We start from the raw sequence: 26,968 nt of genomic DNA, 5'->3' as shown, positions 1-26,968 counted from the left end.
AATCAAAGAATGAATGAAAGTTTAAGGAGTCACCATTTTAGATCCTTGCCTCATAGTATCAATCAAATAAAATGCCATACGTAGAGTTCAGTGAGTAGTCAAATAACTGATAACAATGAGAAGAAAATTAGGTGAATAATAAAACGGAGCAGGCTCCACATCAAGTTCTGCTTCAGCCTTATTTCTGACCACACTCCTTTAGAGTTACTAGGAAGCTAGATGTGATTCAGGTTTTTCTCTAATATTAAGGTTAAATACCTAATCCTCTCTTTCTATAGGAGTTATATAGGTTCTCTTCCCCTTCTCCCAACTATAACTTGCAAAAGTAGAGATTCAAACTGCAGGAAGAACCTTTCAATAGATCCTCAATTCCAATTGCATTAGACATGAAGCTGAGCAAAAGGAGCCAGGTCTGCTTCTGAGAGAATTCAGTTAAAAGGAAGAGAAATACATCATAGACATATATACAAAATCCTCTTTCACATAATTCTATATAGTAAGTTGGCAATCACATTTATCATGCATGATCCTTTATAAAAGTGGTATCCTATATTTTTCTTATGAATAAAGTACAATTTGTTCTCCAAATTTTTCTGATCTTTAAGATTACAACTGTATGATTTCTGAAGTTTCACCACCATTATACTTAGTGCACTGCTTTTTTGCAAGTAACATAGTATAATTTTAACTTTTAATAAGATCCCAAAATAGAATCACACATTTTTCCTTTTTTTTTTTAAGTTTAAAAATGCGTATTATTGGGGGCAGCTAGGTGGCATAGTGGATAAAGCACTAGCCCTGGATTCAGGAAGACCTGAGTTCAAATCCAAACTCAGACACTTGACACTCAGTAGCTGTGTGACCCTGGGCAAGTAAGTCACTTAACCTTCATTGCCCCACCAAATTAACCCTCATTGCCCCACCAAAAAAAGCGTATTATTTCAACAATCATTTATTTTTTTCTCTTTCATCCATTTCCTCCACCCCCCAACCGAACTATTATAAAAAGAAAAAGAAAGCCCTTGTGACAAATCTGCATAGTCCAGAAAACAAAATTCCCCACATTAGCCATGTCCAAACATGTTTGCCTCTCTTTTCATGTTAAGTCCATCCCCCCTCAGGCAGGGGTGGATGGATGTTAGGCTTTATCTTCAGTCCACTGGGCTCATGGTTTGTTATTATACTAACCAGATTTCTCAAGTCTTTCAAGGTTGTTTTTCCCTATATTGTTGCCTTTGCATGAAGACAAAAAGATCTTCCTCAATTTCCCAATTTCATCATTTCTTATAGCACAGTAATATTCTAATACATTCCTAAACCATAATTTAATTTATTTAGTCATTCTCCAGTAGATGAGCACCCTGGATTTGTTTCCAGTTTTTGCTATTATGAAAAGAGCTGTTGTATTTTTATAAATATGGATCATTTCCCTCTTTTTTTCTCTTTGGACATAAGCTTAGTTGTGGTACCAATGGATACAGACAATGTAGTGATCTTTTAGGCATAGTTCAAAATTGTTTTTACAGAATGGGTGAACCAATTTACAGCTTCGCTTACAATGCATTAGAATGCCTCTTTTCCTATAGTCCCACTAGATTTGTCTTCTGGGTAAAACTTCCTTTCACTGTATATCTCAGTGCAAACTTAAAGAACTTAACTACTCTCAAATGAGTTTCTCACTTTGAGCAAAAGTAATCTTAAAATACATCTGTGTCTTCAAAAATGTTTTCATCTCAACAGTAGACAATAGTTTGACATAGTTCAATGCTTCAAATACAAAGAAAGATCAATACTTGACTGACCAATCTAGGACATCTTATATAAGATGGGTGCAAAATTATTAGAAAAATCATAAAGAAACTTCATAGTATGTCTCTATTTCTCTTAAGTAAAGGAAACCAAGCTTTTATAATCTTACCTCAGTTACATTTTGACTTTAAATACAATTTATGAATATTAAACCTCACTAAGGACATTTTTGTCGTTCAGTCATTTAAATTATATCCAACTCTTCATCACCTCATTCAAGGTTTTCTTGGCAAAGATACTAGAGTGATTTGCCATTTCCTTCTCCTGCTTATATTACAGATGAGGAAGCTGATGCAAATAGGGTCAAGTGACTTGTCCAGGTTCACATAGCTGGTGTCAAAGGCTAGATTTGAACTTGGTTCCTCCTAACTCCAAGGCCAGCACTCTATCCAGTGCACCAACTAGCTTCCCAAGTGAGGTTCATGAGGTTTATTGAATGGACCTTGAATGACACAAAGATCAGGTCAAAAGTCCAGTGTTACTGAAAAAACAATGAGGACTAATAATGGGAAATTCTACTTTTATATACATGACCTGTTTAAATACAGATTTTTTTTTAAAATGTGTTAAACCTCTAATATGTCTCTCTTGAGCCATACCAAAAAGACTGTCAACCCTGGTATTCTTTATAGGGTAATACACTACCATGGGCTGTCTTGCTAAATTATAGCATCTACCTGGCATTTTCCAATGAAGACACTAAGGTAACTCTAATGATGAAAACACACCACAAAAATATAAACACAAAATGTGTGTTTGCTTACTTCAGAAAACATTACATCCAGTCTTTTTAAATTGGGGGGGGGGGGAGGGAGAAGTAGAAATTATCATCTTTTTAAAAATAAGAAATATGGATAGAGTATTAATTCCAAAAATATCAAGAATCACTCAACTATATAAGAATTCATATGGAAATTAATATGACAGTTTACCCTAAACAAAAATTTATCAAGCATGATTTAAAAGATTGACTCAGTTAATGCCATATCTGACTTTTTGTGATTCCATTTGTGGTTTTCTGGCAGAAATACTGGAGTGGTTTATCGTTTCCTTCTCTAAATTTAAATGATTATAACAATGAAAATGAAGACAACACTAAATAATAGCAAAATTCAAGTCAAGTAAAAATGGGCAACATTCAAAACTATTAAAGGGGGCAGCTAGGTGGCCCAGTGGATAAAGTACCAGCCATGGATTCAGGAGGACCTGAGTTCAAAGCCTCAGACACTTGACACATACTAGGCCTGTGTGACTGGTCAAGTCACTTAACCCTCATTGCCCCACTCAAACAAAATAAAACCAAACCAAACCTATTAAAGCACACATCCTCCCCTGCTTTTGGTTAAATAATAAGCTCCAAAAGTAGATAATAATAAATATCAGTTATCACAATCACTTATTTAGGTGGTTTTACCTAACTATTAAGGGAGTGTGCTTTGAGGCCTGGGAGGTAGGAGAAAGCTGTATACATATGCTAGATTTTATCTATTGGACCAAAATAAAATGTATTTTAAAAAAAATTATATATAGAACATAAACACACACAACACAGAGTAACATCACATTTTTACAAATATGCAATACAACCACATAACAAATACAAGAGCTGATTCTTAAAATTTTCTCCTAAATGACATATTACAGGAAATTACAAGAAAATCACAATTTTTACAAGAATTACAAGAAAATTGCCCTGAAATTCTAGACTAAGAAACTAAAGCAGAAATAGAAAAAAATCCACCAATCACCACCTGAAAAAGATCCCAGGAGAAAAACTTATAGAAATATCATAGCTAAGTTTCAAAGCTCCCAGGTTAATGAAAAAATATTGGAAGCAATTAGAAAAAAAAATAAATATCATGGAGGTAAAATAAGGATTACACAAGACCTAGTAGCTAGCATGGTGAAGGACCATAGGTCTTTGAATACTATATTCTGTAGAGCAAAAGAGCTGGGCTATGACCAAGGATACCTTACCCAGCAAAGTACAATCCTGAATGGGGGAAAAAATAGACATTTAACAAACTGAAGGACTTTCAGGTTTTTGTAACAAAAAAATACAGAACTTAAGGAAAAATTAAACATATAACATCCAGGAGAAATATAAGGTAAACCTTAAAGACTAATTATAATAGACTCAATAAGGACAAAGGTTTACTTCTTAATATGTGAAAATATTAGCAGTGCTCTTATGACTGTCATTATTATTTGGGTAGTTTCAAAGAAAGACTTGGGCTGAACTGAGCATGATGGGGTGATTCTAAAACAATAAAACTGTAAGGAGAGGTAAGGAGTAACTGTCTCATAGAAATGAAGCATAAAAGAAAGAACTGATATAGGAGAAGTTAGAAGGGGGAGAGCAGGTAGCGACAAAACCTTACTTTCATCAGGAATAGGTTAAAGAGGGAACAACATACATACATACATGTATACATATATACATATACACACATACAGGGAGAAGGGTATAAAAGTCTTCTTAATTCAGAAAGAAATAAAAGGGCAAGGGGTAGGGAAGGGAAGAGGATAAGGGAGGGACTTTTAGAGGGGTAGGTAGGTTAAGGAATAGGAGGGCAAGATATGGGATAGAAGTAAAGCAGAGGGAAGAAGGAAAGGATAAACTGGGTGAGAAGGATAATGAAGAAAAATAGGAAGAAGGGAAACACACAACAATTAATTGCAGCTTAGAATGTAAATGGGATGAATTTGCCCATAAAACAGATCTGGATAGCAGATTTAAAATCTGAATTCAACAATATGTTGCTTTCAGAAAACATAAAAATGAGACACACAAAGATAAAATAAAGGGCAGGAACAGAATTTATTATGTAAAAAAAAGCAGGGACAGTCAGCATGATCTCAGACAAAGTTAAAGTTAAAATAGATTTAATAAAAAAGAGAAAAATAGAGAAACTACACCATGTGTCAGCTATAGTATTCAACATTGTTTTAGACCATGTAAAATAACTAGACAGTATAAAATACGTGAGAATATATACCTGCTAAAACAGACACAGGAACTATATAAAAATATACATAAAACACTTTTTATACAAATAAAACTCAAATCCAAATATTTTAAAAGTAACTTTTATTGTTCATGGGTAGGTAAAGCCAATATGAAAAAAATAACAAAATTCATTTGGATAAACAAAAGAACAGAAACTACAAAGAAAACAGGAAAAAAAGATGTAAAGGAAGTAGATTCAGCAGTGTCAGATGTTAAACAATATAAGGTGAGAGCATTGTTGAAGTGTAAAATAGATGATTTCAATGATTTTTAATTGAAAGTTTTTGGTATAAATAAATCCTATGTAGCTAACAATAGAAGGAATGCAGAAAATTGAGGAAAAGCTTTTATAGACAATCTCTCAGATAAGATGTGACTGGGTTCAAACGTTGCTGTAGTAAAGGAAATGATGAGGTGGTTGACTTGGAAAAACATGGAAAGACTTGAATTTATGAAGAAAGACAGTATCTACCCTTAGAAAAACAGATGACAGGTGGAAATAAGTATGTTATGGTCTTTGTGTGTGTGTGTATTTTTATATCTATCTATCTATCTATATCTCCACACTTAATTGCAGCCTTCTTTTTGGGGGGAGAAGGGAGAAAAGGTAAAAATCACACAGCAGAAAACACAAGAAAATCAAAAAGGAAGCAAAGAAAATCTGGGCAGCTTTGAAAACAATGTGCAGCATTTATTATATAGGTTTTCTTGAAATGGTAATTTATTGTTTATATTGAATCCTCTCATGTTCAGCTCTCTTCATGGCATTTTTGTTCTCATTTTGTATTTAAGTCTAAAATAAATTTTAAAATTTACAAAAAAGGGAAGAAATTGATAAATGCTACAAAAACAAAAACAATCTACTAAAGATCCACAAAGAAGAAAAAGGCAGAAGGGGTTGGAACAAACACTTGAAGAAATAAAAGAAACCAATAAAGGGCAAAGAAATATTCATTAAGACCAACAAAAAGGTGACTAGAAATTAGAATCCCATAAAACTAAAATTACATAGCAATAGTTTCACAAAATACAGAACAGATTCAGAAAGTCATTATTATTGATCACATACAACGAACCTTAAAAGTATTAATATCTGGCTAAACAATAATTCAAAATGTATCTAAGCTATATTTCTTATATATTTAACACACTTACCACTGTAGGATTGCCACTGCTTATCAATTGGCTCACTTCATGGAAAATGCTTTTGCAGTCAATTGATTTATCTAATGATCCTCGTTTTACTATTACTGCTACTGCTAACAGAATCTGCTCCCGAACATACTTCTGAAGGCTGTAAAACACAAATTGTTAAACAAATAGTTACTTAAATCCACTATAAAAAAATACATTTTCTAATAAACGTGCAGTTATTTAAAACGCTGCTTACAGAATTTAGAGGAGTTAATTTAAAAATAAAAGCTGGTAGTGACGATACTGCAAGGAGAAAGCAAAATGGCAACAAAGAAACATCTAAATGCTGTAACTTGCTTTAAATGGGAGAGTGAACACACAGGAAGAACTAAATGCCTTTTAAACTTCCCGGCAGTTGTTCCTGGACTGGGGATCCAAGTTTCAGTCCCAGCTCTGACCAGTGTTATGAATTTAAATCCATTTGTCTTTGATGTACAATGGCAAATTAACATAGGATGCTACTATTCAGCAATGTAGTTCAAGGCAGGATGCAAAAAAAAAATTTAAATTCTATTATAGTATTTTTTATAACCTTATGTCCAAGTTACATGTTTTCCCACTTGCAAAGCACATAGAAATAAACATTTAAAACAGGATGATTATTCTACAAGTTGGGGTACACAAGTAATCTCAGATTAATGTTAGTTCTAAAAATTTTAGCTTTATTATTTAAAATGTCACTTTATTTAAAAACAAAACAAGATTGCAGATTACAGGAAGAAAACCATGTCTTCAAGTACTCAGCTTCTTCAGTCCAGGCAAAAGAATTGGGATTCCTCTCAATGATGTCAGAGTATAGCATTCCATGATGGAATACTCAAGGTGCCATACTATTTCAAGGGCCCATAAGATTCCTTTCTTAACAAAATACACAGCATCCATGATCTCTTCTCTGTCACAGAAAGTCTTCCTTTGAACCATACCAATGAAATAAAAGCCAAGAATATCAGTTGACTGATATTCTTTGGGGGAAGATGTTTTAAATGCAGTGACTAATAAAAAATATAGATAAATTAGAGGACAGAAATTTTAACAATTTGCAGTAATTGCCCTTCTAAATTGTACAACAGAGGGGGGGCAGCTAGGTGGCACAGTGGATAAAGTACCGGCCCTAGATTCAAGAGGACCTGAGTTCAAATCCGGCCTCAGACACTTGACACTTACTAGCTGTGTAACTCTGGACAAGTTGCTTAACCCTCACTGCCCCGCAAAGAAAAAAAAAAGAAAAATAAAAAGTATATAACTATATATGTCAATATATATATATATAATATATATATGTCAATAACTGAATTATTTCAGCAATAAAAATAATTTTTAAAAAGGTTTGAGATAATAGAGAATTAAAAAAAAATAAACATAAGACTGGCCCCATATCCACTCATATTAATTTCCTTTAAGGATTTAGAGAGTCTCTTTTTTCCTAGTGTTTTAATAAACATTTTTATTTAAAGTTTTGAGTTCCTGCCTTCCCTCCCTCGAGTGGTAAACAATCAGATAAATTATACGTGCAATTATGTAAAAACATTACCATATTAGTCATTTTGTATAAAAAACTTGAATAAAAGAAAAAAATAAAAGTGAAAAATATAATGCTTCAGTCTGTGTTCAATCAATATCAGTTCTTTCTTTGGAGGTGGATAGTAAGCTTCATCATTAGTCCTTTGGGATTATCTTGGATCATTGTATTGCTGAGAATAGTTAAGTCATTCACAGTTCTTCATGGAACAATATTGCTATTAACTGTGTACAATGTTCTCCTGGTTCTGCTCACTTCACTACACATCAGTTCAAATAAGTCTTTCTAGGCCTTTTAAAAATCATTCTTTAGTAGTTACATATGATACACACACAGGCAGAGAGAGAGAAAGGGGAGAGAGAGAGAGTTGATCAAAATGTGCAGAATGTAAACTCTGACACCTTGTTAAAAGAACAAAAGACAACTCCTAATTAAATTTCAGTAACTGGGACTGCCCAAAAGATGATTTGGTTATCTGGAACCCTAGAAAAGATAGAAACAGCCTGGCTTGTGGATAAGATTTGGTCTCAGAGTCAGGAAGGCCTAGGTTCAAATTCTACCTCAGATACTTACTAGTACTGTGACCCTTGGCAAGTCATTTACCCTCTCTTGGCTTTATTTCTTCACCTATCAAATATATGGGTTAGACTCAATGGCCACTAAGGTCTTTCCAATTCTAAATGTTTGACCCTATCATTCTGGTTGGAAGAAGCTTTCCTTTGCAAAAGTCTATAAAAATGAGCTTACAGATCTTCATAGTCCTTCTTGTACTCCTTTTTAAATATTCTTCTCAAGATCTCAAGAGGGCAGCAGAGTAGAACTGAGTCCTGAGGTGAAGGAAGCACTTTTCCAAATCAAGAGTTGGTAGGAGCTGGGGTAGAGGTCTAATATCCTTGAAAATAGTCGAGGAGCACATGGCAGTTCCCTATTCTCACTCAAGCTAAAGGAAGGAGAGTTCATGAACAATGCTCCTGGAAAATCAATCAATCAACAAGTATTTATTAAATGCCTACTATGTGCCAGACACTGGGATAGGTGCTAAGGATACATTTCAAAAAATTAAATAATCCCCCTTCCCAAGGAGTTTATTTTCTAATGATGAGAATACATGAACAAATATACACATATATATGCATATAATATTCATATAAAGTTGATAAATATAAATTCCTATAAAGCAATTAAATACCAAGTAGCCTGGGAGGGCACTAATAGTTGGAGGGATTAAGAGCAGCTTCATGCAGAAGATGGTGACTGAGTTTTATCTTTTTGCTTAATTTTTAATTTATGGAATAAAACAAGCATTTCCATAACACAGAGCAATTTTTTAAAATGATTATACATAAAACTACAAATTTATTATATATAACTTGCTATTCCTTTTAAATATATGAAAGTTATCGTGTAAATTTCTTTTTTCCCTTTCTTTCTCCCTCCCACCCTATTAAAAAAAATCATTCTGCTTGTCATTTCTTATAGTACAATAATATTCCATCACAATCATATACCATAGCTTGTTTAGCCATTCCCTAACTGATAAGCATCCCCTTGATTTCCGATCCTTAGCCACCACAAAAAGAGCTGCTATAAACATTTTTGTACAAATAGGTCTTTTTCTCTTTTTGGAGATGTCTTTGGGATATAAACGTAGCAGTGGCATTGCTGGATCAAAGGGTATGCACAGTTTTATAGCCCTTTGGGCATAATTCTAAATTGTCCTCCAGAATGGTTGGAAGGGATCTAGAGATTCTAGACTAACTCTAAAGTTTTTAAGTCTCTAGGATAGGGGGAAAATTATACAACAATACAAATATGAACACCTTTTCTGGGTGTAATTTTAGATGTCTTTAAAATTCTGTTAAATGAGTTTAATATATCAAAGGAATTTCCCCAACTTTGTTTCCATATATTAAAAAAAAGGCATTTTCTAGGAATAAAAAATGAGGTAACCAAGTTTTAGTAAGATTAAACAAATTACATCTCTTATACAATTTTTTTTAATTAAGCAAGAATTCTTTAACAATTGTACAGATTACTTGCAATTGCAAGCTGGAAAACTTGTCTAGATTCCTGTTTACCAGTTATTTTTTTAAAAATCAAAAGATCTGGTAACATGCTAAAAGGAAATCCTATTAGGATGAGGCAGCATCCTAAAAGATTAAATGGATGGTAACAGAAAAGCTGAAGTTGGCAGTCATTTTCATCTTTGTTCCTTGGAGCTGGAACAAAGAAAGCTTTCCATATTTTTCCACAATCCTCCTAAATCAGCCTCAAGACAAGATACATTATATACTGGTCTTGAAAAAATCTGTTACTCATTAGAATTAATGTGCTATCACCATTTTTTCCTTATACAACTTAGAATTAAAGTAATACAATATACTGTATTTTTCTACTGTATATTTATGTCTCATTAAGGTATGAAAGCAAACCCTAAGTCCTTGAAGGCTGTGGTAGGAAAGCACAATCTCTCGGGCAGGTCCTGGCAAATCTTCCAGTACAGGTCTCATGTTAGATTGTACATCTATCATCTAGGGATAGGCTAGATTAGCCCATAAAGGTTCAACACTAAATTGACAGAAAGGTGATTAAGTTTTTGGCCACAGAACAGTAAATCTATGAAAGACTACTTACTAAGTAACTGAGTAGTTGGTATCTGTGTGTTCAGTGTTGGAGGGCAGAGGAAGGGTTCTGTGTGAAGGGGGTACCAAGAAAAATCACAGATCCACAATAAGCATAATGAAATACAGCAAACTGTATTGCTCTAATCAGCTTATCTGGTTAAAGCCCTTGTGTTAAGGAGAGCATTTTTTTTCATAAAAGTATTTTATTATTTTCCAGTTACATGTAGAGATCATTTCCAACATTTGTTTTTGTAAGATTTCTAGTTTCAAATTTTTCTCCCTCCCTCCCCCCTCCTCAAGACAGCAAGCAATCTGATATAGGTTATATATGTACAATCACATTAAGCATATTTCTGCATTAGTCATCCTGTGAAAGACGAATCAGAGCAAAAAGAAAAAACCTCAAAAAAGAAAAACAACGACAAATACAGTAGCAACAGTATGGTTCAATCTGCATCTAGATTCCACAGTTCTTTTTTTTTTTTCTGGATTTGGAGAACATTTTCCATCAAAGTCTATCACAGTTGATCAGCACATACTGTTGTTGATACTGTGTACAATGTTCTTCTGGTTCTGCTCATCAAGGAGAGCATTTTAAGGTCAATTCCAATATGGTCAAGTTAATGTCACTTTGTGCTATGGCCTCAAACTGCATTTCTAGTTTGTGACCACAGAACTAAGTCAACTGTCCTACAAACCACAGGCTCACAGAATTTGGAACTGGAAAGGAATGAAAGCATCTAGTCTAAATCCTTATTTTCATAGATTAGGAAACCAAGGCCCAGAGATTATCTAAAGTGTACAAGGTCACAGGCAGTGTGTGGTAGAGTTGCTGTTCCAATCCAGGTATTCTGACTCAAATCCTATGATATTTCCCTACCTCGTGTTATCAGAGGAACGGAAAGCTAAAGATAACAAATGTTTTTACAAAGAAGCAAACTGTAATGAGGAAAAGACAAGGATTAAAGAAGAGATAAGACCACTGCTCCAGACAGATGGGACTATGTACTTGGTAACAAAGAGAAGACATAGCTGTCCAACTCTTATTTTGACTATTTTTGCTGCTGAAAAGAATGAACACTGGACTGGAAAGAATGAAAGCAAAAAAATGGCTAATTTGAAATTGAAACCTAAGATGGGCAAATAAGTAATACAGCACCAAGTGGCTCTAAAGGAGTATGTGTAAATTACCATCACCAGAACCAGTTGAAAGAGGCTACTGAATGCTCTCTGAAAAATCATTGAAAAGAGAAAGTTGTTCTAAGATGGGAGAAAAGCAAGTATCCTAATTTTCAAAAAAGAGAATAGATTGGCACAAACTACAGGCCATCGATCTTGATTCAGATCAAAATTCCAGAATATATTAGAGATACTTAGTTAGAAAGGAACTGGTGATCACAAATCTGAATGGATTTATCAAGAACAGTTCATTTTACATTTATCAATATTAAATATAATACCAAAGGTGGTCATTTTGTGAATTGGTTTTTAAAATTTTGTTTTAAGATAGGGTTTTAATGAGAAGAGAGAGATACTAAATACACACACACACACACACACACGCACACACAGAGTAAAAAAAAAAAGTGGGGCATCAATAAAACTTAAAGAAAATAGAATGTTGTGCCAGATTAACCTTATTTCCTCTAGAGGGTATTAGAATGACAGATCAGGAAATACTATATTTTTTAAACGCATAAGACAAAGTATATCACATCATACTTTACTTGACAAAAGAGAGAGAGATAAGCTACAATATAAGTGCAATTAAAACAATTAGAAGGATTCAGAGCTGGCTAAAGAGTAACATCCAAAGAATGGTTATTACAGGTTTGATGTCAAACAGAAAATTTATAATGTTCTTGTTTAGTACTGTATCAATGACTTGGGCCTTTATCCAATCAATTCTTCCATGGAGTGTTTATTAAATTTGAAGATGGGGGCAGCTAGGTGGCACAGTGGATAAAGCACCAGCCCTGGATTCAGGAAGACCTGAGTTCAAATCCGAACTCAGACACTTGACACTTACTAGTTGTGTGACCTTGGGCAAGTCACTTAACCCTCACTGCCCCACAAAAATAAATAAGTGAATGAATAAGTAAATAAATAAATCTGAAGATGACACAAAGCTAGAAGATATAGCTAACACATTATATGATGGCAAGGATTCAAAAAGATTTTGACAGGTTCAAACACTGAGTTCAAATCTAATAACATGAAATTTAAAGATAGTTTTAGAAGTACGTTAAAAATCAATTCAGGGGAAGCTAGGTGGCGCAGTGGATAAAGCACTGGCTCTGGAGTCAGGAGTACCTGAGTTCAAATCTGACCTCAGACACTTAACACTTACTAGCTGTGTGACCCTGGGCAAGTCACTTAACCCCAATTGCCTCACTAAAAAAAACAAACAAACAAACAAACAAAATCAATTCAAATGTAAGTGATAGAAGAGGCATCTAGTCAACAATTCGGTTTTAAAACACCTGAGTGCAACAGAAGACTGATCCATAAGTCAACGGTGTTTTGTAGCAGAAATAAATGAATAATAGTGAGTCATTATCAATTCATACACAGCTATGCCTTAAACTAGCAAGGTTAAATATGTGCTTTTCCAGAAGCAGTGGTAGATTTTCACTGATTGAAACACATTCTCTCAGGTGGCAAAGAACTGGAAACTATCCCCATCAAATGGAGAGTGATGGAATATATTATGGTACACAAATACAACGGAAAACTATTGTGCCACTTCCTCTATGAGTAGAAGGTACAAAGAGATATATTTTGACTCAGTGTAAGAAAAGAAGAAAGGGATGGTTTCAGAAAAACCTGGAAAGACTTGTATGAACTTATGTCAAGCAAAGTGAGCAGAATCAGAGCAATTCAAACAATAGCAACATTTTAAAGGCAGAGTGTGAAAGACTTAAAAATTCTGATCAATACAATAACCAACTAGATCAAAGCTTCTTAAACTATGGGTCATGACTACACCACATAACTGAATGTGGGGCTATGAAAAATTTGGCAGTAAATGTTTGATTCATATACCTATTTTACATACCTATATACCTAGGGTCACATAAAAACTTCTTGGGAGAAAAGGGATGGCAAATGGAAAAAGTTTAAGAAGTCCTGAACTAGATGATACAACATGCTACCCACCTGCCAACAGAGAGGAAACAGACTCAAGCTGCAGATCAAGACATATTTGTTTGAACATGACCAATGAAGGAATTGGTTTTACTTGACCATATATATTTATTACAAGGGTAATATTGTTCCTTTTTTAATAAAAGGGGCGGGGGGGAATTGGAAGGATAAAAATAGTTAATTTAAAAAATAAAATTTAATTTCAAGAAAAAAGGAAATGAATGAATGAATGAATGAATGAATGAATGAACAAAAAGTAAGAGAGGTTAGACTGAGTTTAGAGAGAAATGGCACCCAGGTATAAGGAAGTTATAGTTCCACTGTACTTTCCGCCCTCATCAGGAGTACTGTGTTCAGTTCTAGTTACCATATTTTAAGAAGAAAATTGATAAACTGGAAAATGTCCAGAAAGAGCAAACAGCAATGTAAAGAATCTTAAACTACTACCATATGAATGGTAGAAAAAACAAGTTAGCCTAGAAGGGAGAACATTTGAGTGGGAAGACATAATAGGTCTCTTCACAGAGAAGGAAGAGAAAGCAGACTTGCTCTTCTTGAAGCCAGATGAAAAAACAAGAAGCAATGGATAAAAACTGTAAAGAAGCAAATTTAAGCTTGAGGTATGGAAAGCTATCACAATAATTAGAAATAGCAAAAAGTAGAATGGGATGTCTTAGGAAGCAGTGGATCCCCTCTCCCTGGAGATTGTAAAAGCAAAAGCCAGGCAACAATTTGTAAGGTATACTATAGAGGGGATTCTTGTTCAGCTCTGGATTAGGCTGGACTAGATGGCCTGAGGTCCCTCTCACTATACTGTGATTCACATTTGTACAATTAATATGGCCACAGAATATTTATGAGTTTCAAATATACTGATGGAACCCATAAATCCAGGTCCAGGGGAATCTGCAATAACTGAAGGTTCAAGGTAAGGATATGAAAATATGGGGTAAAAGGGAGGAAATTAGACTTTTTTTAAATTTCCCTAAAATTACTTCAGGTAATGTATTTTTGGTACACAGATAATTTCACATTTAATTCTTTCTTTTATAGAATTCCTACCTATTGAAATCACATGAATAAGAGTATAGAAAATCCTTGTTTGATGGAAATGACCACTTTTGACTAATTTACATGGCAATTTCTCCTTTATTTAAAGATTAACATCCACACATAAGTTTCTAAAATAGCATAAAATGTTTATCAGCTGTTCTTGAAAGCCTATTTAGTATTTTTAGATTTCTAAAAAATAAAATTGTTCTTAGTGTGCTCTTCTTCAACCATTTGGCTTTTAAAATTCTTAACATTTTAAAAGCCATTGTTCCAAAATGAAATTTTAAAAGTTTTTTTAAAAACCCAACTATCAGTTAACACCTAATAATAATAATAGCTAGTGCTTTAAAGTTTGCAACACATACCTTTGGGAGGTATGTACTATTTATCACCCACATTTTACAGATAAGGAAACTGAGACAAACAGGACTTAAGTCATTTGCCAAAGGTCTTCAATACAACAAACATCTACAACATCCCAAGATCTTGGGGCTACAGACACAAAATCAAAGAAGTTCTTGCCTTCAAGGAGCTTACAATTTTAACACGGGATACAATAATTAACATTTTAAACAAAAAGACACACTCTCAAAGGCATGTAAAATTGCAAAAGGCATTTTTTTCTATGTACTTACTTAGGCCTTTGTAAGACATAGGTTAAAAGGAATGTTCGCAGTGACTCGATGCTACCTTTTTCTAAAAGAATCCATTCTCGAACAACTGCTTCCATTATCGCTGTGGCAGCTTGAAAAAGGACATAGTCCACTTTACTAGTTTCTGTTAGGAGAATAAAAACTTTTCTTCAGACACTTGTTATGAACTTCCACGATGTGCATTTCTTAATTTGAAAACAGAACTTTTCAGACAAGGAATAAAATGATTACCTGTTTCTTTATTTTTTTTCCCGTGACCTTGCTCTAGCACCACAAAGAGGTTAGTTCCTCTCAGAAGACACCTCAGGCAGGTGGCAGCTAATCACGATCACAATTTTCACAAACTTTCCTCACCTCTCTTCAACTGTTACTTCCAAAGCATGAAGAACTAAAAAATAACACAGCTTTAAAAAAAAATAAAAAAATAAAAAAAAAATAAGGCAATCAGAAATTTTCCTAAGATATTCTCACCAGGTATAAATGGTATACTGCATTTGAAGATATTTAAATTAAAAAAAAACAGCTTTTGAGTATTCCCATTTGTGATGAGCCATGTTGTTAAAAGATCTACCTTTACAAATGATATATAGCTTTTCTTTTAGCAAGATGACACATCTTTAACAGGCAACTCAAAAAAGTACATAATTAAGCTTAGGTTATTTTTCCCAGAAAATAAAAACAAAATTATTCTTTATACAAGGTGAGAAGGTCTTATAAATTTTCTGATTGCTCTACTGATCAAACTAAGTAAAAATTCCCATCCTACACTTTGAAGGAATTCAACCTTATCTACCAAGTTATGGTATCTGCACTAAGAATTGGATCGCAGGAAAAAATGAAGTGTCAACAGGCATCAAATTCTCTGTGATCCAGGTACCAAATAGCTCTAATAAATAGTTTGCATATCTCATTTCAAAAAGGAAGAAATAATCCAAAGTCAAGAAATGTGCAGAAATCTGAAAGATTGAATATAATTGCCATATAAACCATACAGTCAGATTCCAGATGACGTGCCAAGACATTTGAACATTGAATATTAGTATCTTTAAACAATTAAAAACAAACTTGTAGCATAAAATTGGAACCTTAAAACGTGTCAAAGTATCTTGAAGATACAGACACCAAAAGGCTGATAGTGGTTTTCCCCTATTCAAACTCTGATTGTTACTAAAATCTTACAAATAGTCTTGGCAAAGATTAGGCATGGAAATCTGGAAGAAGGTTAACCATTAATGAACAACTACCTATCTCTTAAGTCTCCTACACTGGGTATGGTGAAGCTACATGAAGAAAAAAATAAAGAGAAATTCTGGTCTTATTTATTAAAATTTGACTTATTGAATGTAACCTAAGTGTAGATTCTAATCCTGACGGAAATCATGATTCATAAATCTCTAAATACTCTCAAAGGAAAAAAAGAGACAGTTCTCAGAAATTAATGTAGGACTCTGGTAAAGATCTGATAGAAGTAAAGGCTCAATTCACAGTGGGCTGAAGGCAATGAAAAGCTATGTATCTATTGCATTTAAGGAAAAATGTAGAGCTTCCTCACAAACATAACTCAAATAACTTCTTACTACCAACTACTCATAGTAAGACAACACTCACTTATTTCCTCTACCACAACATAGCCATTATAACCAAAGAAACGTGAACTTTTGCCATTGGAACGAACAAAGAAACACTGTATCTCCTTTGCTAATACTGATCGTCTTCCAAAATAAACTGTACATTTATATTTTCATGAAAAATAAAATGTTCTGTTTAGACTCTAAAATGCCTAAAAAGTCAATAGACTTTTCCCTTATTATTTAATAGATTTACAGGTGCCATACTTAGGCCACAAAGCACAACTACGATCATTCATATTCCTTGAACACACTATACCAGATAATATAAAGGCTTCCTAACTCCTGGACCCATAGAATTATGACCTCCAGGAAACATGTATAGAGGAAAAAACCAAAGCCAACAGACAGTATTTCTAAACCAATCCTGCTTAGACAACTTTCCAAAGTACCAAGATAAACTTTTACATACCATCTTTTGCTCAGAAGATGAATTAGCAAGAGATTTTATCTAGAAATCTATTGATAAGAATAAACAGTGTAGCTATGACTATACAACCAATACTTCTGGCAAATAGTATATTTCAAACTTTGGGGTCATCAGAGAATTCTGAGGTAGCTACTTACAAAACAACAAAAAAAGTTTATCCATTTACCATGCTATGCTCATATTTATCTAGCAACATGAACTGTTTGGCAAAAGCAATTATTTTCAAGTCATTTTAAAGGATTATGTTTACTTCTGACTAAAATTAAATCATCTCTTTAAAAGAATCCCATAAACCAAAACATCTGTCTCTAAGTTTTCTGAAAGTGTACACAGTCACACAGTGTAATACTATATGTAAATTATTCATTCTCCCTAAGTAAGGGAGGAAGTTTTCAATTCAACATAAGAGGTTCAAAATATTGGCACTTTTAGCCAATAAAGGAATTGTTCCTCCATTCCTAAAGCCCTCTCTACATGATAATGAATAATTTAGTAAGTAGAACAGTAAAGAACCCTTCAGAATTTACTTTTGAGATTTCCATACAAACTTTAATAGCTGAAAATCACACTAAGACTTTTGGGACAACCTGTATACTTCACCAAAAGCAAAGAAATAATCTTAGGTGAGATTTGATTCATTAAAAAAAATTTCACCATTGAAGTGCCAATTCTCATTGTTGACAGTTTTACTAAGAGAATATTTTCCAAAATTCTGAAATCCAAGCTTTTACCATTATAATTACTTTTTTTTTTGGCTACTTCAAGATAAAAAAAGAAATTATGTTCCCTAGAATATGGACAGAGGTTTGCTACAAAATTAGCACCTAGAGAAAATAAATCCTTTTGCTCATCTGTGTATTTTCTAACAATAAGAATAAAAGTTTCTGAGGATACTTTACCATTGCTTAGTCAAAAAGCATTAGTGTCATGAGACTGAGTGATTATGTCTAAAGGTTTTTTCCTACCAAAATAAACACAAACGCAAAATAGGAAAAAAAAAATAAACATAAACAGAAGAACTAGAAAAAGAAATGAAGAAAAAGGGAAAATATGCAAAATATAAGCTGAAACTAGGAAGGAAAAAATCGAGGTCATACAAAATGGAAAGGTAAGGGGTTTTTCCCCTCTCCTTTCAAGTTTTAGAACAAATTCCCTAAGTGATTCCTACAAAATAAAATTAATTTCCCAAATAAGAATGTGAAAATCCTAGCCTGTGGTTGACTGCCACCTGAATGAGAGGTCTTCTTAGAGGAATTACCCTTCTTTGCTGGTGGCAACTGAATAAAAGATAGTCTGTGGTGTTTCGATGTAAACATGAATGTAACAGAAAGATCTGCTATATATTAATGATGTTATTGGTAATACATGCACTCAAAAGTAATATCTATAACTTTAACATTCCAAAATTCAAAATGATTCCAGGAGGATAGTTGAAATTGGCACTACTACCCCTTCAAAAATTTATTCCATGTCAAAAATACATTCTTAAATAAACTCAAATAGCAACAAAGTTAATACTAATTGATAAAAGTGAAACTTATACACTGGAAATTTTTCCATCTAGAATAAACTAGTAATCACCTGAACTACTAAATTAAGCCACAGGAAAGCCCAGCTGTGTACATCCAGCAAAAAAGACACAAATAAAATAACCAGTTCTCAGAACAAATTTAGATGGACCCTAGATTCGTTATTTTTAACCACAAAGATTTTCTGAAATCTATCAATACTAACCTACTACATGGCACTAGGAGGAAAGGGAAGTGAAATTTTAAATTTGCTTACCTTGAAATTTTGTGTCTTTAAAATTTTCTCTAGGTATATTAAAAAAGCACAATATACTTGTGTCAGAGCCAGTTTGTCATATCAGATCTATACCACTCCTGGGTACAAAATTACCCATTCAAAAAATATAAAAATTTCAGTTGTTAAAAACTGGCCTGTCAGGAAAAGGACCTGTTTACTCAGGAGTGAGTTAACTGACCTACCCTTACCACTTTTGGTGCTAAAAATAGATTATGTAAAAGTATTCTCTTCTTTTAAAAGAAACGGAGATCTCAAAGTGGAGAAGGTAGTTGTATGATTACACAACTATTTAGAGAGAAATAAATTTATTGAGCATATAACCCTTAGTCATAGCATAATGGAACAACAAAATGTGTTTTCTAGTCAGTACATCAAACCTACTAAGGGCACAGGAATAAAAATCAACAGTTCATTCTAAAATTTACTTCTTATGTGACTGAATAATCAATAAGTGTTATGGACCTCAAATAAAACTCTGGACTGTCAAATAAAAGGAAGCTAACTGATCAAAAGCAAAGTCAATGTAAAAACAAATAAAAAGGGAACAGCTAGCTCCATTGTAGTTCTTAGTAGTAAACACCACCACTGAAAGAGGCAGTTTTATAATTCTGAGATGTAATATATAAGACTTTTAATATATGTGTTGTATCAAGGTATCTTCTTTGAGTAGAAACTCCCATAACGGTATTAAAAATAAATTGTCTTAAAATACAAGGTGATTTTTATTTTTTAAATAAGCATTCAAAATGAACATATATTTCTGTCTCACATGATATCTTTTCATTCATTTCTGAGTCACAGTTTAAAAAGTGGGCTGGACACAACACAGAATTTTTCCTTTGAGAGTTTTTCCCTGCTCCCCAAGGGCCAGTGATTCCATTCATGTAGGAAGCTAACAGGGGAGGAAACACCCCCTACTCAAGTAGATCTAGGCAACAATTTGTGCAACTTATAATATTTGAAGAGTTGCCTGGGGCACAGAGAATATAAATAATTTAAAATGAGAGATCACAGATTTAGAGCTAGAAGGGTTCACGGTCACAGTGCCAGCATTTGTTATACTGACTCCAAGGTCCGCTATCCTGGGCTGCCTGTCACTTTTCCTTTGAGAGTTGATCTATTTGAAAAGAACTGAATATCTGAGGTTATGAACACATTATTCTTTTTAAAAGTAAACTCAAATTCTCATGTTGTAGTTTTTAAAATAGGTCTTTCACTTTAAAGTATATTTTAAACAGATAAAATTCATAACTGAAAATAACAAGATTTCCTTTTTTGCTTTGAGGAATATCTTTTAAAGTTCACTTCAGTATAATTAATGTAAAAGCCCTACTATTCAAATAAGTATCTACTTAAATTACGCTATCTCTACAGCAATAATCTTAAAGATTTTAGCAACCTGGATTACACTAATAAGATTATGCAACAGAAATGAAAAATTAACACTTACCCAGGATATGCTTGCAAACCGCAAAAGGTGATTTTGATTTCCTAAATGATAAGAATATATGTTCTGCATGCTGACGTTGTTCATTATTGACCATAGAAGGTGGTGCCTTAATTCAAAACAAAAAACAAAAGAAAAAACCTACTTAGATCCGTCTAATTTTTAAGTTTGCACATATTGTTCCTTAGAATATTCCATGAATTAAAATGCCACCTCAACTTCATATTATTAAAGAAAAGTTTCATAACAATGGCGGGGGGGGGGGGTGGGGGGGGGTGGGGAGGAAGCTAGTAATGTTCAAATGAGTATTTCTGGTATTTTCTACCAATATTAACAACTAATGAAACAAATTACTTTAGCTGGAAAATGGGCTTTTATTTCATTATATTACTACAGGATGAATTTTCCACCTGAGCAAGAACTGACAAATAACTTTCAAGAACAGGAACATTTCATGTAACAAATTTTTAGAAAAAAAAAAAGGGGGGGGGGGTTAATCAAATAATTCAAACAACAAATACTTCTCTAAGATCATCAAATCAAGCAACCATGGAATAACATTAGGTAAACAATTGAATGTTGGCATTTACTGAATGCTTACTCAGGGTAAGCAGTATCAGCCAAAAATCTGGACTATCTTAATTAAATTCACCATTTCTAAACACATTTGCTCAATTTGCCTCAAAAAATTTATTCAAGATACTTAAGAGTATCCCCTTGAAACATATTTCCACAAATATGCTTTAATTAGGCTTTGAACAAGTGTGAAATTACTGAGGAAAAAAATTGGTGTCTTCAGTTAAGCCCCACCAAATGAAACAAAAGAAATTCTTTATAAGGGGAGGAAAAAAGATACGGGGTAACAATGAAACTTTCATCATTCTAACATTAATATTAAAGAAGAAAATTATTTTATTAGGCTCAAGCCATCTGAAGGATGGAAAATACAGAATACATCCTTAAATTGAAACATTTTAAAACAAATGCAAAAAATGTTAAAACATTTTTATAAACTAGCTAATATTTGAGGGAATAGATTGCTTAGTATCTAAGTACTCATCCATTCAATTCCAATCAGTGAAATAAAAGACCCTCTAATTTAACTTTTAGATCTAAGGATCTTAAGCTAAACATCAGACTAAAGCCAACTTCTGCTATAATTTATAGGGATAGAGCACCCTCTAGGGCTTCATCTTTTAAAATTCAGGTACCAAACAATAGCAAAAGCAAGCTTTACCAATAAAATACCATAGATATTTTCTATTTATAAAAAAAGTTCTTCCCATTAAGCACATTTTACGTTACTTCTATGTTACTGGAATACTATTCCCCTATCTATATGAAACTAACAAAGAGAAAAACCTTTATCTTTACTTAATACAATGTATTTGGTATAAAATCAAATGAAGTTAGCAACTCTAGATTAATAGGATTAAATAATTTCTACATTATCTACATCCCCTCAGCATTACCTCCATAATCAAAACACACCTAATAAATATATAACTGTGTGACATGATGTGATGTGTACTACTATACAGAACTCTATAACACCACTCCCTCTTTCTCGGAGCTAACAGTCTAAAATAGATAAACAGTAAAAGATATTAAGGAGTTTACATCAGCCTCTCAAAAGTACCAGTAAATAAGCCAAAACTAGATCAAAATCTTTCTTCCTTCTTTCCTTCAATTAGCAAAATCAAAAAGGAAAATCTATTATTCTTTGTTGTTGCATCATTTTAGTAGTGTCTGACTCTTAGTGACCCCATTTTGGGGTTTTCTTGGCAAAGATACTGGAGTAGCTTGCCACTTCCTTCTCCAGCTCACTTTACAGATGAGGAATGAGGCAAACAGGGTTAAGTGACCTGACTAGGGTCACATGGCTAGTTAAGTGTCTGGGGTCAGATTTAAACTCATGAAGATGAGTATTACTGATTCCAAAACCAGTTGCTCTCTCCACTACCCCATCTAGCTGCCGCTACTATGCTTTATAACTTGAATAAAAAAGTGGAAAATGGCTTTAAAAATTCAACAGGGAAGATATTATAATTTTTATAAGCAGAAAAGTATTTAATGAAATATATATTCAAAAGACAAGCACTCTAAAATTATCTAAATTATTGAATTTAAGTCTAATTCAATAAATCAAATCACTCAAAATATATTAACAAGGTACTCAAATGAAATATTTTAAAGTAAAACAAATTTCACTTATTTAAAAGTTACCAACTGCTCCACATTATACTAGAATCTTCAATCATCATAGATAAGATGAATTTTCTAATATTCACAAATACTTTTCTAACTCCCTAGGGAATTATACTTTGCTTTCAACCTCAATAAACTTCTTTATTTCCTCTGTTGGCTTGTTGTGTATATGGTCATATTTATGGAGGAAAAATTCTCAGTTTCCCACCTGGCTGCACTACTTTGGGACTTCTCTGACTTCTCTACCATGTCCTAAGGATGCTTATCATCATCCCAAAAGATCAAATCAGTTTTGGTACTCACACCTCATCACTACCCTCTGACTGGAGGGAAGAACTATGTGTACCCCTCTATTAATGGAAGACATGTCTGCTTTTCCCACCTGGCTGTACTACTTTGGGACATGACTTCTCCAGTATGCCTCCTCATCTCCCTCCTACTTCTCTAATTTCTCAGAGAATAAAGGATTGTAGAGGAGGCAGATAGCTAATTTGGCCTCTTTTGTTCCTTACCTTTTCCCACTTCCTTTCAGTTGAATGGGAGACTCTTAAGAACCTGGGGGGGGGGGGAGGGGAGGAGTAAGAAAAATCATGTCTCCTGAGACTCAAATAACCCTAGATAGATAGCCTGCTGAAAGGTATCCTTTTATAAAAGGATGCTGAAGCAGTACAAATTAGCCATCAGGAATTAATTCAAATTACAAGGAATTTCTAACCTTAAATCAGATGGCTGTTTGGGACAATGGACTGAAATTCATCCCCAGAAATTAGAGAATCAGAGATGGATTAAACCTCTGTGGGCACTACTTAGTAGTATATGTTCTCAAAGAGCATGGCTTCTGGAGCTGAAGACTTCCTTGGAGAAAAAAAATCCCAACAATCCCTATTCTGGGAACTGAGAAATCTCCCTCTCCTTACAAGAAGAAAGGTGGCTGAGTGTTTTCCTTAGATTGATACTCAAGTGTATACAGGACATACCTTCTTAAAAGAGTTGAAGCCTAAAGCCATTGAGCTCTAAGACAAAAGAGATATGGTAGAGCCTACCCTTTTTTTTTTTTTCCTGGAGAAGAGGCATCTCAGCACCTGAGCGCATTAGTATCTCAGCACAGAATTCTAGTACAAGTTGACAGCTGGAAACAGAGTGAAACCCTGTAACCATGTGCCTAGTGGAACCACATCTACCAATGACCTGAAGACCGGGGGAACACAATCCAGCAAATAAAATAGAAAGCAGGCCTAGCTAAAGTAGTATGATGACATCATCAGAAGACATCAGAAAACTTACAGTTGTACAAGAGTAATTCTCTACATAAATATGCCCTGACAACCAGTGTTCTCATGTGTGTGACCTACCTCCTCAAATATGTCCCTGCTTGCATAATGGACAGTTTCTTTTTTTTCCCTAATACTAAACATTTTTATTTATAATTTTGGGTTTCAATTTTTATCTTCTCTCTCTCCTCTCCCCCCTCACTGAGGAGGCAAACAATCAGATATGGGTTATACAGTATGATTATGTAAAACATTACCATATTTGTCATTTTGTACAAGAAAACTTGATTAAAAGAAAAAAATGAAAGAAAGTGAAAAATAGCATGCTTCAGTCTGTTCCATCAATATCAGTTTTCTTTGGAGGTTGATAGCATATTTATTTCATCAATGGTCCTTTGGGATTGTCTTGGATCATTGTATTATTGATAATAGTCAAGTCATTCACAGTTCTTCATCAAACAATGTCTCTATGTATAATGTTCTCTTGGTTCTGCTCACTTCACTATATATCATTTCATACAAGTCTTTCCAGGTCTTTCTGAAGTCATCCTGCTTGTCATTTCTTATAGCATGATAATATTCCATCACCATCATATACCACAGTTTGTTTAGCCATTCCCCAATTGATGCGCATTCCTTTGATCTCCAATTTCATAAGGGACAGTTTCAGGAAAAAACAACTGGAAAGACTTGTATGATACAGTTCATATGGGCAGCTAGGTGGTGCAGTGGATAAAGCACCGGCCCTGGATTCAGGAGGACCTGAGTTCAAATCCAGCCTCAGACACCTGACACTTAGTAGCTGTGTGACCCTGGGCAAGTCACAACACACACCCACACACACCATAAATGTACTTAACCCTCATTGCCCTGCCCCCCCCAAAGCAATAAATATAAATACACTGGAAAAAATAAGAGACCAGAGTCACAGATGCAAACAGGATTTTTATTTTTGAGCCAAACCTGAAATGTAATCCATCTGAACGAAGGACTATGCAGAAGCTGTTCTCCTCTTCCCTATAACTAAACAGTGTCTCCTAATATGTAACTCACAGGGCAGTGAGAGGTTGAGATTTAGCCACCTTCATCATGCGACAGCAAAGATGGAAGCTTAAGTCTTCTTAACTCACCCACTAAATGAAGCTTTCATTCATCATTTTGCTTATGTGTGGTTTTTCCCCCCTTGTAGCAAGCTGGGGATATATAGTTTTAGGTATTATTTATTTCTTTAATTTGTAGTTGTTTTCTTTAAAGTTGACAAATGTGTTCTCAGAAAACCCCATGGATTTTATTTTTATTGTTTAAAAAAACTCAAAATGAACAAAAGGATATAAATTTTCTCTAGGTGCTAATTTTGTGGCAATCCTATATCCATATTGTAGGAAACATAATTTCTTTTTCTACCTTAAAGCAACAACCCCCCCTCCTCAAAAAAACCCCAAAACCCAAATATAATGGTAAAAGCTTGGGTTTGAGAATTTTGGAAAGTATTTTCTTGGTAATATTGTCAATAATGAGAACTGGCACTTCACTGGTGAAATTCTTTTAATGGATCACATCTCACTAAGATTATTTCTTTGCTTTTGGTCAAGTATTACAGGTTGTCCCAAAAGTATTAGTGTGATTTTAAGCTATTACATTTGGGGGGGGGCAGGCAATGGGGGTTAAGTGACTTGCCCAGGGTCACACAGCTAGTAAGTGTCAAGTGTCTGAGGTCAGATTTGAACTCAGGTACTCCTGAATCCAGGGCCGGTGCTTTAACCACTGCACCATCTATTAAAGTGTATTTGTATGGAAATTTCAGATGTACTTTCCCAAAAAACACCACCAGAGGTATTATTTTAATTAAAAGGGAAAAACATTTTTTGATTCAGTCACTATCAATGACTGAGTTGCCATCTGCTAAGGAAAAATCTTTCCCCTCTACTACCTCTTCTCAAAATCTCATCCTGATCCTATCTAATGAAGCCATGTCTCTCCTCAGTCCATTGTCTCCTCTCCCTCAGCCTGAAACTCCCTTTAATTACAGATCTCTTCATCTAATTGCTCAGGAAATCTAGGTGTCTCAACAAAAAACTGAATCCCCCTGGCCATCCTTACCAATGAGGGTTGACTCTTCTCATTCCTTCACAACTCCAAACAAATAGCACCATGACTCTTCCTCAGCCTACTCACTGCTCCCCACTTTCACTTAGAGAGCCTCCCTCCACCACCACCCTACAACCTTTCCAATTTTGAAATTTACACCATTCAATCTGAATCATCTAATCCAGATCTTTGTTGCTGTAATCTTGAGTCACTCTTGAGTCTTGTCCTCCTTTTGCCTTATCAATATTCCTTTTCCAGGTGATTAATAATGCTCTCTCCCTCTTCAAGTTACCTTGTATTTATTTTTATGTTTATGTAAGAACCAGTAGGTTGTAAGCCCCATAAAAGGCTGTCTTTTTTTTTCATTGTATCCCTGGCACCCATAACATGGTGTGTACTTACCCCTGGCCTCCCAGTTTATCAACCTCCCATAATCTAACCTGAACCTCAGCCACCCCTATGGGTGATCATACTGTATACTCACCATCACCTATAAATCTACCAACCTCCATGACCTTGCTCTCTGATTAGATCTCCTGTCCGTCTATACCTAGGGCTCACTCCTGTTTTTGTTCTAACTTCCAGTTCCTCAACCACTCTGATCTCTCAATCTATCATCCCTCCTCTGACCTTACTTTCCTCTCTTTAAAGTTTTGACCTTACTGTTGACAGGTTCAAAAATATTGTATTCTATCCTTGAAATCGTTGCTCTTTCATCCTACAGCTTGCCCATCATGACCCACCAACCTGAGAGAGGCCCTAGCCAACATTTACTTTCTCAGCTGCTTTTCCCACACAGCTCAAGGCTATTGGAAGAACATCAGCAACCCTGATTTCATTGTAAATTCTTGTTATCTACCATCAAAGGGGCCTTATTAATGCATAGCAATCCTTATATTTTTTAATGATCAATTCTCCATCCTTAAGAGGCTGTTCCAAACTCTTTCTTTATCCTCAAGTCCCCTAACCCTCATCCCCAACCCCTCCATTTTCAGCAAATTACCTCACCTCCTACTTTACTAAGGAAAAAAAGAGGGTATTCCCCAGGAGCACTAAAAATGTTATAACTTTATTTTCATTA

The 26,968-nt window shown here is 34.3% G+C and overlaps 1 protein-coding gene across 1 annotated transcript in view; it reads right to left on the bottom strand.

Annotated features, from left to right (window-relative positions):
- XPO4 (exportin 4) overlaps positions 1-26,968 on the bottom strand; it is a 123,240-nt gene that overhangs the window by 74,020 nt on the left and 22,252 nt on the right. Inside the window, exons 2-4 of the mRNA XM_043995953.1 lie at positions 20,324-20,429; positions 14,992-15,133; positions 5,975-6,113 (exon numbers count right to left, since the gene is read on the bottom strand). Of these exons, the coding sequence (XP_043851888.1) occupies positions 5,975-6,113; positions 14,992-15,133; positions 20,324-20,429 (387 nt within the window). The remainder of the gene's footprint in view (positions 1-5,974; positions 6,114-14,991; positions 15,134-20,323; positions 20,430-26,968) is intronic.

This window comes from Dromiciops gliroides, chromosome 3, assembly GCF_019393635.1.
Source record: "Dromiciops gliroides isolate mDroGli1 chromosome 3, mDroGli1.pri, whole genome shotgun sequence".
In the NCBI taxonomy this organism is placed as follows: Eukaryota; Metazoa; Chordata; class Mammalia; order Microbiotheria; family Microbiotheriidae; genus Dromiciops; species Dromiciops gliroides.
The sequence above is the reverse complement of the archived record's forward strand: the minus strand, read 5'-3'. Positions and strand labels throughout refer to the sequence as shown.